This window comes from Alternaria dauci, chromosome 5 (genome assembly GCF_042100115.1).
Source record: "Alternaria dauci strain A2016 chromosome 5, whole genome shotgun sequence".
NCBI classification, from domain to species: Eukaryota; Fungi; Ascomycota; class Dothideomycetes; order Pleosporales; family Pleosporaceae; genus Alternaria; species Alternaria dauci.
Window position 1 is genome coordinate 1,769,829 of NC_091276.1, and position 13,421 is coordinate 1,783,249.

Consider the following 13,421-nt stretch of genomic DNA (forward strand, 5'->3'; position numbering starts at 1 on the left):
GATGCGCGATGCTGCAAAGCCAAGCCATGCCACGTCATGTTGTCCGGCGTTCCAGCGGGGATATTCTTGCAAAATCGAGTTGGCAGACTACTTTCGTGATTACTATTCCACTGCTGAGTACCAAACGGCATCGCGGTGTGCGCAATTTCGGCACGATTTTCTCTTCGCCACGACACTTGTGCACGAGATGGTTCATGCTATAGGCATATTGCGACGAGGCAACTTGAATGAGCCGTATATCCGCGTTGATTATCCAGAAACAGAATGGGGCTACGGCTGGGAACATTTCATGTTCGGTAGTGTCATTAACCCTCAGGACAAGACGAGACCAGGCACGCACCTCTTGATGCGCAAGATTTGGGCAGACCAAACCTTGGCTGACAATGCTGGAGGAAAGGAGTACTGCGATGTATCCATGTCTTACGTAGCGCAATGGTTTCGCAAAGAGACTTGGAGCATTATTGCGGAGCAGGGGCCAACTGCTATCGCCGCTCCGACAACACACTTTAAGATCCAATCGTCGAATCAAAAGGCAGCCTGGGTTGTAGCAAGTGACTGCCCAGAAGTTGAGAAAGATCTCGAACCCCTGCAATCTCAGTGGCCGCGGCATGCAAGAAGACTAAACTCACAGTCAAAATCGTCACCACCACTGGCCGCTCGTTTGCGTTCTCCGAAGATTATTTGGAAGCTTGTAACCACGACTGAATTGCAGTCAGATAACGTGCCGGTCCCGCGACGTCCACCAATAAAATTGCAACCTCGTTCAACTTGTGTGCAGAGCCTCACTCAGACTATGCCAGCGTGCCACAAGTCAATGAAGACACTATCAATTAAAGAAGAGTCGGTGAAGATATGCTGCTCAGCCATTTCTAGTGGCTTCTATATGTCTCGAAAGCGGCGCGCAGATCTACAGAAGGGGTGCGAGCGGGTGAAAAAAATCAGGAAGTGAATAGCAGTGGCATTAATCGCGGAGGTCAAGGACATCTTTCGGCAGGAAAAGTGACTTTATAACATCTCGAGTATAGATTTCGTGTGTCGTAGCGTTGTAAGCTTAGTGAACCCCATGGAGATGGATCTATCGTTCATTAGCCTTCGCATACTCAGACGTGTTGCTCGAGCTAACCGCATTACAAACTGCGTAGCATATCGCGGAGTTTCACCTAGAGCAGCACCTCATAGCAATCCGTAGAAGTCACGAGCGCTGTCTTCCGGGTGTTCTCCCACCCCGTGGACGTTTCTGCACCATCTTGATATAAGATATTCCGCCCCTATCACTGCTGTACATCCTACCTAGCAAATTCCCCACTGGAATCACAATCGTAGGCAGACCAAATGCCCGCAAACCAGCTACTTCCCACTCGTGAACTATTCCTAAATGAGTTGGTACCCGTCATGATCTGCTCAGCAGCAGGTCCTTGCCCCATATGTCGAGAAGACTATGTTGGGATAGACCACGCGCCCGTTCTAGTTCGTCCATGCGGTCATATCTTTGGCAAGCCATGTATCTTGAAGTGGTTGGAAGGAGACACGAATACATGTCCCCTTGATATGGGCAAACTCTTCACGTCAACACCAGACTTGTGTGAGGCTGAGAGGTGGTCCATCGTTTCATTCAGCGATTCATTCAGTAGAAGAGGTGGCGTTTCGGGCGAAAGCGGTAGGACAGGCGAGATAACGCAGCGAACGAACCAGACTCAAGACCAGCATATGTTTTGGGGTGGCGAGATCATCAGCGTCAATGGCCACCTAACCCTGGAAGGCTGTCTTCGCATTATCTGCAATCTGTGGTACCATAACGAGCATCTTTACTTACGAATGCATGATCACGCTGACGAGCTCGACGTGCTTTCAGTCAGTGACGACGTGCTCAGAGAACCGATACTTGGTGCGTTGCCGCAGGGCATTGAATTGGAGGAAAGCGCTTGGCCGCTGCTCTTCAGTGTATCGAGGACGATGCTTTCCTGGAAGCAAGCGGCCTGGGAACAGGGTTGGGACGCGACGATGCCGGAGGGCTACATGGGGGACTGGGGAGAAGAGCTTTATACTGCGTGTGGTAGTATTCGCAACGAAAATTGAACACGGACGTAGATATTGAATGCTGGACGTCGCTGTCTGACGGAATGTTTGGTACCTAGGTTCGCTTGAGAGTACCCCGGGGCCTAGGTAAGATCCAAAGTGAGCTGTTTGGATATTCCTCACCACGCTTGACTTATATTGCCGTGTGAGTGTATTTACTACTATATTATTGAAGGATCGCGTTGCAAGCTTTCAAGGCTGTGTTCCAAGGTTGAGAGTGGCGGAAAAAGTTCCGAGCGATCGCCAGTCCTTTCTGCACACCTGGGCACCCATCGATCTTCGAGGCATGAAACGCCAGCAAGTTGCATGTGAAATATCCGAGAAGCACAGAAGAATCTTACAGCATACAGAATTAGATGACGTATTGCCGCATGGTTTGCTGTCAGTGGCGACTCCCTTATCACATGATGAGGCTGGTGCTATGCTGAAGGTTCCATCGAAGCTACGGAATTTCTGGAACACCAGGATCGGGCACGGGCTCCCCAGGTACCTTCGCCGTCACCATCTCACTCCCCACTTCCTGCACAGAACCAACCCAGCTGTCTATTTATCCAAGAAACTTGCTACGAGGGTACTATATAGCAGAAATTTTGATTCTTACAAAGGCATTCACTCGTGTCATTTGCGCTGCGCAGGCGCCACAAGTGCTATCCGACTCGGGCCACAGCCCGGTCAAAATCCTCACCGCTGGCGTTGCTTTATTGCGCGACAATAGCAAAGCTCGAGAAACTACACCACCTTCTTGAACAACACCGATTTCACATTCACCTTGGCTATCAGCGTCCGCAAAATCCCGGGCAATTGTCTGCCATATAGTCAGTGCTCTTCTCAGGTATTTTCAACTCATACCACAACAGCTTTACAACCATGGCGCTCAACTCCAATACCCTGTCCAACCCCTCTGATCATGGAAAGCCAAACCCATTGCTTCCTGACGAAGTAATTGGCCACATCGATCTGGAAACGTTAGCGAACATTCACCAGTACCTTCGCGAGAGCGTGTTGCAGGAAGACATTGAGCTCGCTACATGGATGTGGGAGAATTACCTCAATGGCGTGTGGAATGGCTCTTCGACAGCAGAGATCCGTACAGCGCAAGCATTCGGCAAATTGGACAGGGCTTATCGCAGGGTGCGATCTCTCACCAACAAAGCCCAGGACAAGTGGCCATTCTTCGACAGGAACTTCAAGCAAATGTCATCAGCTATGGTTCGAAATAACGCGCGCGGTGAAGCCGCTCCTGGTGTCATGTATCCAATTGACGGACTGCAGAGGAAATCACACCTGACTGGACTACCACCCAACGGGTCCACCACGCCTAACGGTGGGTCAAATTGAAATCCAAGGCCATTTGTTTACACATGCTAATGCCCAACTCTCCAGACTCATTCGAACCAGAGCCCCGAGTACCTTTAAGCACTACTACACCTGTTAGCGATCAGTCAGATATGCAAAATCATTCGCGCCCGACACGCCATACTCCCGTTCCTCCTCCACCCAGTCTTTTTGCAAAGTCTTCTGATCCACTGAACTCAGAAACACAAGATGTAACGCTAAAGCAGCCTTCGTCTTTAGTAGCCTCTTCGCAGAATATCTACAAACCCATAGGTATGTGCACTGCTCTATCACCGCATGACTTGACGAACTTCACTTGACTACCTTGAGTTACCCATCACCTCTTCTGCTTACCCCCACTTTCCTCCGTTATAGTATACTGATAATAAAGCGCAGCGCAAGATACCTCGGACTTGGACGGCCAAGCAATGCCCCAGTCAGGATCGCCTCGGTCTGACATACATCAAATCGAAGGAGCTTCTGATCAGGGTATGTCGCAAGACGATCTTGGTGCTTCGTTGTCAGCATCTGTTGGTGATTCCATGTCACACCGCTCTAGTTCCAAGCCGATTGGAGACCTGGAACTAGAGACACCAGTACGAGATGCGGGCGCCGGTAAGATCCGCGGCCCAAATGGACGCTACGTACCTAGAACCGATACTACACCCGGATCGAAGAAGACAAACAAGCCAAAACGGGGAGGGAAAGTCCAAACAAGCATGATGACTCTGGAAAAAAAGGAACTTCCAGTACCAAAGGTTGTCGCCGAAGATGAAGAAACGCTTGACAATGCTCAGTCACCCTCACCTGCAATGTTTAGCCGGGAAACTGAGGGGCAGCAAGAAGTTCAGGATGAGGCCAGCGTGCTTCCAGTCAGTCTTGTTGCAACGCCTCCCACAACGGTCGATAAGTCAGAGTCTGGGGAAGAGGAAGCAGCTTTGCATCCCGGGTCTGTTCCTGCGTACCTTCTTGCTGCTGAAGCCGATGCCGTCCCTTCAAATCTAGACAGGCTGCCTCCAAATTCGAGGCGGTCCAACAAGAGAAAGAGTGAGCCAACTCTCCAATCAGAGGACCGCAAGCGGGGAAAACATGGTGGTATAGTCGGCCGCCCGAGGAAGTCTGAACAGCGCAAAGATCAAGAACCACATCATGGACCAGCTTCACCACAGGATGATACCGCCATCGACGCTGAAACCCGACCTCAAATGACCACACGTCGAGCCACTCGACAATCGGCTGCAAGGAATCCAGGAACTCTGACATCCAGAAAGCCATTGGGAAAGACGCAACCCGACGTACCAGCTGAACAATCCACGCTTCCTCCGAAAAAGTCGCAGAATCTACCACAAAACCAAGAAAAGTCGTCTGCGGATGATGAAGACAGTGTGATGGGTGGACTTCAAGAAGACGTGCCTGCTACCCAAGGAAATGTATCAGCGCTTGCACAGAATTCTGTCAAGGTCTCTGCTACACCTTCATCCACGTTAGATATACCTTCACTGCCTCTGGAAACTTCGAACGACCATTTGTTGAATCTCGGTATAGATGGAACCATCTCTCCAGCTCTTCCTCGGCCATCCTCACGACTACAGTCGTACCAGTCGCCTCATGAACCTATACCGTTGCCGCCGTCGTCTGCACCCGTCGTTGAGGAAACGATAAACAAGAGAGCAAAGTCGGTGAACCTACCTGGTCATGTGCAGTATTTCGCCCGTATAACTACAGGTAACGGCGATACTATGGATCTGCCTATCGAAGAAGACCGACTCGATAGCGATGAAGTGGAGATGATAGAGAATTATGCCGAATACAACGCTAAACCCGGTGTGAAGCTAATCTCGTATACTGAATTCCGAGATGTATTCGCCTTTGCGAAACAACACTAGAAGAAGGCGAGGACATAGGGAGACACACCAAGGACGATTGGTAGTGGCGATTGTACGGATAGACTACACAACACATTCTGATCAAAGATGAATACTAGTTGATTTTTATCATTTCCTCGCAAGCATTCCCATAGTATGTACGTTGGTCATTTCTTTACTCCCACCATCCTCGCCTCAACCTCCGTGGGCCCCTCCTGTCATACGGCTCGAACCTGCCATATCTTCCATTGTCCGTATAACTCCAGTTTCTTGAGCTAGTTCCGAAGACACGGTTGTAACGACTGTCGCCTCTCACTGCGCCAGGAGTATGCGCTGGTAGTAGAGTAGGTCAGCGAATGTCTCATTGTGCTGTGTACCTCGTCACTTACAGTACATGCGATCAGGGAAAAACCCGCCACCATAGTAAGGCTCCTGAAGTGAGTCCTGATAAGGGTAGCGCCAGCGTCCACCGGGAAACATGTTGTTCTCGAGATGTTGGTGAGGTCTTTTGTTGGAAAGTCCGTGCTGGGATTGCGTTTTTGATTTGGTAATTGGAAGTTGATAGTTAAACTGGTTCCTCTCCTTGAACCTACTTCCTTCGATATGAGTGTGTGTGGGAGGAAGTAAGCGTAAGGCTCAGAAGGCTTTTATATGAGGATTTTCGATTGACAGATGCTCCATCACCACGACCAAGTGTGAACTCGACGTGTGACTAGTATTGGAGATTTGATAATTACCAGGCAATATAGACCTTCTTACCTGGTGTGTGAGGTGGCACGACGACCATGGACAGTTTTCTAATTTTGCTCGATTTGTTTTAGAATGGTGAATCGTGTATGCTATAATCACCACCTTGGTGACATTGAATCTGGCGGCGCCCGGAGTGCCACCTTTCATATGGCGTATGGCTCATCAATAGTGCGTTATCCGACGTGAAGTAAAAATGCCGTGTTTTTATTGTCAAATATATCCGCTGTGTTAGTGACGATGTGTTCTTTGAAGCCGCATGAAGTTATTGATTGTCCACCCTATCTCCTGTTTTCATGGCGCACACCTGGCATGCAGTTTACCTCACAAGATGATTGGAACTATTGGCACTCTCTGCGAAACCCAAGTATACTAGGCGAACGCGTCGGCCTCTATTATGTGCCCGATGTTCCCCACGCTCACGCTAGCACTCTGCTTCTACCTTTCCAGCCCGGCGGGAAATGTCGTGTACTGACAGAGGATGGGCCAGCGGTAGATAGACCGGCCCAGGACGCGTTGTATCGATATGGTGTGTATAATTCTTTCGTGCCTGACCACGGTACACCGCTTGCTACGATTCTGGTGAATTGATGGGAACAGGTTGAGAATGATTTTCGGAGCGTCAACGGGAGGAAGCGGATACAGAGGTAGTCGCCGGAAATTTCCAGACTAATTGGCCATGTTAGAAGGAATATGTTTTTAGTGCCCACCTGGGCATACGCGAAACACTGCTTGAGGGAAATGCCATGCCGCGCTACCCCTTGGCGGACGCTGATCGTACCCCGCGTGCTGAATAAATGGCAGTCGACGACAGAAGAAATCTAAAGTGAGTTTGGACCCGAAATCTGAGTGCAAACCTTGGAAGTGTACTGTTTTGCTGCCCGGTACCTAGGTAGCTTGTTATTTGCGCCGTGGCTAGCTAGGGGCTCTTGCAGCGGGCGGGAGACGGCAGACGCACCGAAACGGAGGAGGTCCGTACGAGGACGCCAATCAATTCCGTCAGGCACTCAATATAATGCGTATTTCTAGCGTTAGGCGACCGCTGGCTGGCTGCCACAATCTCGAGCCAGCATTTTCAATCGTCATGCTGAACAGACTGCAGCAACTTCCCTAGCTTCCCAAACTCGCCCGGAAACTCCTTCATAGCACTTTTGACGACAGGCGCAATGCGAGTCAAGGAGATCGGGTTCGCAATCGCGCTTGTTGCGGGGTCTAGCGCCGAGCCGATCCAGCGGGCTGTGAAAGCTCCGAAGATCGACCTAGGCTACGCTGTCTACGAAGGGAGTTATGATGCCAACACCAGCATCAATATCTTCAAAGGGTGGGTCGTCTTCCACAGACCTCTTGCGGCTTGAAGAGCTAACCATTCTCTGCAGTATTCGATATGCCGCTCCTCCACAAGGCAAGCTCAGGTTTGCTGCTCCTCAGGCCCCAACGCTCAATCGAACCACAACATTAGCTCTCAGCGACCCCCCGTTTTGCCCACAGACTGGTGCGTCTTCAGACACACCAGCTGAATATGGCTTCACCTCTGCAATTGGAGACGAAGATTGCTTGTTTCTGAATGTATATGCGCCGGCTAACGCAAAGAACCTACCTGTGTTCTTTTGGATTCGTGAGTGAACATATTTGCGACGTGCGAATTACGATCAACACACCGCTAACAGCATCCAGACGGCGGAGGGTATGGTCTGTTTAGTGCCTCTGGACTAGACCCGAGCGATTTCATGACCACGAACCACAATGGCTTCATAAGCGTTATAATCCAATACCGTTTAGGCGCTTTCGGCTTCCTTTCAAGCTCCGAGGTAAAGGACTACGGTGCGCTCAATGCAGGACTCCTCGACATGAACTTTGCATTGGAGTGGGTACAAAAACATATCCAAAAGTTTGGGGGCGATCCTCGTAAGGTTACAGTGGCAGGTGAGAGCGCAGGAGCAGGCGCTGTTCTCTACCAAGCCCAAGCTTATGGTGGAAAGCAGAAAGGGAACCTCTTCCGCAACGTCATCACTGCAAGCCCATGGGTACCGTCCCAGCACAGGTACAATGACGAAATACCGACAACAGCATACACGCAATTCGTCGAAGCCTCAGGGTGCTCATTGGAAAAGGATACCATCGAGTGCCTTCGCGCAGCCGATACCATCGTTCTCCAGAATGCCAGCGCGAGGGTTTCCGAAGCCGGACCTTTCGGTACATTTGCCTTCCTGCCCGTTACGGACGGCACCTTTGTTAAAGATCGCCTCTCCGAATCCCTGCTTTCCAAATCCCTAAAGGGAAAGCGTGTCTTATCCGGCAATATGGCGAACGAAGGTGTACCACTCGCGCCACCGACGACACGTACACTACAGGATTTTCGTGACTATGTGGAAAAGACATTTCCCGGTTTCTCGGCCTCCGAAAAGGGTCGCTTAGAGGAAACATACTCGTTCCCTGGTGACACTAGTGACGTGAAGCCCAACGTTACGCGCTTCGCCACTTCCGGTACAGGCGTGCCTACCGCGCTCAACATGAGTGAGTTTGGTACGGGGAATCAGCAACGCCTCTTCAACGTCTTCGCAGAGTATGCCTTTGTCTGTCCTAGTTACTGGGCGGCTGCAGCCTTTCCGGAGGGTTGGAAGTATCAGTTCAGCGCGCCCCCGAGTTACCATGGGTATGATCTGCAAGCATTGTGGAGTGGAAGTCTGACGCCCGGCCAAAGCTTCAAGCACGCTTTTCGGAAGATATGGGGAAATTTTGTCATTAAAAACTCGCCGATTATAAGCGTAGAAGACGCAAAGGGTGGCGTCGCAAACTCCACAGTCCCACCTGCAATTGGATATGGCGAGAGCGACATCCCGTGGCCAATGTGGAACGCGAAGGAGCCGAGATTATTGAATCTCAATGCTACAGGAGGCGTTCCGTCCTTTGTGCAAGCAACAGAAGATTTGTACTATTACATATATAGCGATCCGGGTGTCAGTAACCAGATCAGTCTGGCCGATGCGACTGCTTGGGAGGGCGGTAGAGGTAAGCGATGCGAATTCTGGGAAGCCATGGCAGCCAAGGTGCCATATTGATGGCAAAGACGCGCATGGAAGCTTTGAGGTGTGCCTGCACTGCAAAAGCTACAGACTATACTCATTCGTAGCGCTATGTATATACGAGTCATCTGCCTGTCGCGGCCAAGCGCATGATGGATATACATGACTAACAGATCTACACTCCATCATTAAACTCATAGTCTTTGTCCCACCGCTATGGCAATCAGTACAATGCGTTTGGCGAGTATATGCTGCTTACCGTGTCCCAGGGCTTGCTGCCATCGACGAACCTGAGGTCTGTACCGACTCTGATCACGTTATCCGGGTCGTAGTTCAATGTGGACGCATGTATCTAGATGCTATCAGCCATCGCTCGTATACGATCATCTCTTTGGCAAGCTTACTGTGTATGGAGTGTGTAACACCACATCCCCCGCTTCGTAGTTTGTCACCAACCATCGCCTATCAAATTTATCAGAATATCCTCGAGGTCCATCGGCGAGCAATCCCGTTGATAGCATGTTCTGGTTGAATGCGTTCTTCTTTTCTTCCTCGCTCAAGCCACTTTCTTCTGCCTTGCGGTTGAAGTCTTCTTCCACTTCGCGACCTAGTGTGTGACCTACAATGATCATCAACATCGCCAGGACTATCAATGAGAGGCAAATGGCCTACCATTCTCTAGGTAAATGAGACCGCCTCCAGTCAAGCTCACATCGCCCATGGGTACCCAGGCAGTGACACTGGTAGGCTCACCGTGACGGAGGAAGATCTGGTCATAGTGCACGCCGATAGCTTTGTTTCCTGGTGTGTTGTTGCGCAGCAAACTCCTGCGAACACCTAGAGTATTGTCGCCCCAACCTGTCATGCGGGCGATGAAGTCTTTTAGCATAGGATGCTTGCAGAATGTCTCTTTGTACCAATCTGCGTAGTGCGCCTCGAGTGCGAGACCGACGAACCGCTCTGCGGTCGCTTCTCCAGGCTTCCCGTTCCCAGGAGCCGCACCAGCTCCTATGCCAGGGAAGTCTGAAGCATCCTTTTCGGCATCAAAAATGCCTTCTACTGGCTGGGTACCAGGCTTTAGCACGCCACTTGGCACAAGCATCTTGAAGTACTCCTCGCGGGCTCTTAGGACATCGTCCCTTGGCAGTAGACCCTTCAGGTACACATAGCCGTCTTCATTGTAGCGCCGGCGCAACTCTTCCATGGGCAGATCCGGAGACGACTCTTTCAACTTTCCTACTTGACTCGGCCGGAGCAGGCCGTCGTTTACGAAGAGCTTCATGCCGTCGAAGCTTGGCATGTCTTGCTCCGGGGTCAATGCATGAGGCATGATGGAGGGTCGGTCAAGATGACAGCACCTGGGCACCCTTTAAAATGTCTTTGAATATGTAGCGCAAGCGAAAACAGACATGCAAGGCCTACCGAACAGCGCATGTGGGGTGTGGACGTGAATTATTGCCATGTCCCCAGGCTGTTACGACATGACAAGCGGACAAGGAGAAACTTGCCTCTTTCGGCGCCGCCAGATTGTGGGGTAAGGGGCGGGGCTAGACGGCGCTAAGACGCGCTATCGGGATTTTCTGTTGCTGGGCGGAAGCCATCATCAAAGCCCGTCCTTAGTAACAGGGCGGACATGGTTGGACACCGCCTTGCTCATCTCGGCGGGCATTTCTTGTCCTGGACTCTATCGTGCAGCATTATCGCGCGCGTCCCAGCTTCGTAAATCAGCCCGCACGGGAATCCTCCGCTACCCCATAACCACGTTGACGTCTATCGCAAATGCCATGGTACGAGATATCGCGCCCTTTGCGCCCCTGAACGACATCGCTTAATCGTTTGTAGCAACCGATGCCGCACGCGTCATTATCGATGTAAGCCTCGATTGGCGCACTAGGGAGACTGTCGCACTGACGATCGCGCAACAGGTGATGGCAAGCAGCCGACGTGTGGAAGGTGTGAGCATGCTAAGAAGGAATGCGTCTATGAGAGCGGTAGACGATTCCGGCGGTCGTCCATCTCAAACTCCTTCAGCGTCGAACAGCCTTGGGTGTCCTTCCCTCCACGAAGTAGGGGTATGCTCGTGTTTGCTGCGGCTCTCGCTGACACGACTTGGCAGTTCAATTCCTGGACGAATCCAACGAGATTCGTTCTCAATATGTTCAGGATGGCTACTCTCCATTTGGCAGCCCTTCGGTACACATGCCGTCTCCCAGCGATACTCCTGGAAGCGCACACGGCACTGCTTTGACGCCAAGCTCAACTTTATTTACTCCAACTGAAAACCTTACAGTCTTGTCGTTACTGAACTCAGAGTCTCCGGTACAACAACAGACAACAGCGCCTCCAGTGTTGCATGATCACCGAGCAGACACGAGTGCGTACGATCCACATCATGATGAAGGTGTCAGTACTTTTGTCTATCAGCAACCTCCTGGTGAGCCTGTGCTGTGGCCGCTCGAACATGAACAGGAAGCAATGCTTCTCCAGCACTACATTGAGAATGTCGCCTTATTTGTAAGTAGTCCAATCAGAATCTAAGCATTCCACTGACCACTGCTAGTTCGACATGGTCGATACCAGAGATCATTTTGGGGTCCACATCGTCCAAATGGCCAAGCAGAACAGTACGCTGATGTATGTGATATACATACTACAGGGATGCGTTCGTCTTTGACTGACCACTGTTGCCATTTAGGAATGCCATCCTTGCGCTGTCCGCTCGTCAGCTTAGTCGAACCACCGACTTCGATCCTTATATCGCAGATGCCTACTATCAACGTTGCTTCGACACGCTCATTCCAGCGCTCAACGACAACGTCACTATCAAAGAGGAGCCACTGCTTGCGGCGACTGTCATACTCCGGCTCCTAGAGGAGATGAATATCTCGATCATCGGATCCGATCCCCAGGGCCATCTTTACGGTACCCAAGCTATCATTCGCGCTGCTGAACAGTCATACGCTGCAACCTCTGGACCTGATCGACGACAAGCCATTTATTGGGCTGCTTTCCGTCAAGAGCTATGGATATCATTGATGACGCAACGAGCGTTCAAGCTGCACATCTTTCCCGCTGACCGTTCGCTCGAGCCAGCTAACGATTCCATTTGGGCTACACGGACCATTGCTCACCTTGGTGATGTGAGCAACTTCGTGTTTGGAGAAGGTCGGAACAGCATCGCTCGCTACAATCAACTAATGGACGAGAACAGATCTTGGACACAGTGCAGGCCTGATAGCTTTGATCCGTACTATTATCGGCAGGATCGGGATGGAAGCGGAAGGAATTTCCCAGATATCCGCTTTCATCAAAAGACCCATGTTATGGGCACTCAGTACAACCTCCTGGCTCACATGCTGCTCATCGTCCATGATCCGACGATTCCCCAACTCGGACCAGCACACAAGGCATCACGCGTTGTTGTCGACAGAACGGTACAAGATAACGTTCGGACACTCTGTGGTGTGGCGCAATCAAACTCCAAGTGGTTTCCTTGCAAATTCGTTGCCTGTTTTGCAATTGCACTGGGTAAGTTCAGTTTAATTCACACCAAGACTTCAGCATCTTCTACAAAGTACATCATTCACTCAGCAGTATACCTAACAAGTTTAGTTGGTGATCGTTTTACGCTTCGTGAGGACCAAGAGCAGCTACGCGACTTGTGGTACGCCTGCGAACGGGCACATGGCTTTCCTCCGACAGCTACCATAGCCCAACTTGAAGAATCCTGGGGCTGGCATAACTCTTAACGATCACCACATCCTCCACCTAGATGCCTGTAGTGGTTTCAATGCGTCTCTAGGCTCACAGAAGACCCTGACGACGTCGAAAATGCATGCAGTCGAAGTATCACGCATATTCGGATCGGTTCATCCTCCTCTGCCTTACCATGCGTTCCTGTCGCCATGATATCCTGCTCCATAGAAAGGCATCATGCGACCCGGTATACCAAAATGAGGTCCAGGATGTCTGCCAGCTTGTGCCGGGTTCATAGCGCCTTCCAATACTGTGAAGTGGTGTTTCGGTCGGTGGTGTCCCGGTGGTGACAGCGCCTTACCGTGGTCCTCGGTCCCATCGAAAACTATCGCCGGCCATCTATCGGTGGGGAGCCTATCCTTGATCGTTCGGTAGCACTTTTCGATAAAGACCAACAACGGATATGCTTGCACACGCCGTGTGCAGTCTTCCTCTAGGCACATTTTGATCACTCCACTTAACTCAAAGGAGTACCTGGGACCAGCCGGTTGTCTTTTGTTCCATACTTGACCATTGGGGTTCTCTTTGCTCCGCGGGTTTTTCATTCCGGTACATGCGCAGATGATACTGAGTCCCAGTTGCCAGATGTCGGAAGCACCGCTGAAATATGGAAATTCTG

The 13,421-nt window shown here is 51.0% G+C and overlaps 3 protein-coding genes across 3 annotated transcripts; 2 read left to right on the top strand and 1 right to left on the bottom strand.

The window, feature by feature from the left end:
• Positions 1–7,076: 7,076 nt before the first annotated feature.
• Positions 7,077–9,082, top strand: ACET3X_006071 (uncharacterized protein; the record flags this gene model as incomplete). Its single annotated transcript, XM_069452242.1, has 3 exons — positions 7,077–7,344; positions 7,400–7,638; positions 7,698–9,082. The coding sequence occupies exons 1-3, from the start codon at positions 7,190–7,192 to the stop codon at positions 9,080–9,082; spliced, it is 1,779 nt and encodes a 592-aa protein (XP_069306431.1). The 5' UTR covers positions 7,077–7,189.
• A 139-nt stretch (positions 9,083–9,221) lies between these two features.
• ACET3X_006072 (uncharacterized protein) lies at positions 9,222–10,516 on the bottom strand (the record flags this gene model as incomplete). The annotated part of the gene is made up of 4 exons (XM_069452243.1): positions 9,719–10,516; positions 9,451–9,665; positions 9,306–9,398; positions 9,222–9,260 (listed from the first exon to the last, which is right to left on the bottom strand). The coding sequence occupies exons 1-4, from the start codon at positions 10,374–10,376 to the stop codon at positions 9,222–9,224; spliced, it is 1,005 nt and encodes a 334-aa protein (XP_069306432.1). The 5' UTR covers positions 10,377–10,516.
• Positions 10,517–10,825: 309 nt separating this feature from the next.
• Positions 10,826–12,795, top strand: ACET3X_006073 (uncharacterized protein; the record flags this gene model as incomplete). Its single annotated transcript, XM_069452244.1, has 7 exons — positions 10,826–10,833; positions 10,889–10,917; positions 10,972–11,118; positions 11,163–11,560; positions 11,607–11,680; positions 11,742–12,574; positions 12,659–12,795. The coding sequence occupies 7 exons, from the start codon at positions 10,826–10,828 to the stop codon at positions 12,793–12,795; spliced, it is 1,626 nt and encodes a 541-aa protein (XP_069306433.1).
• Positions 12,796–13,421: the final 626 nt, after the last annotated feature.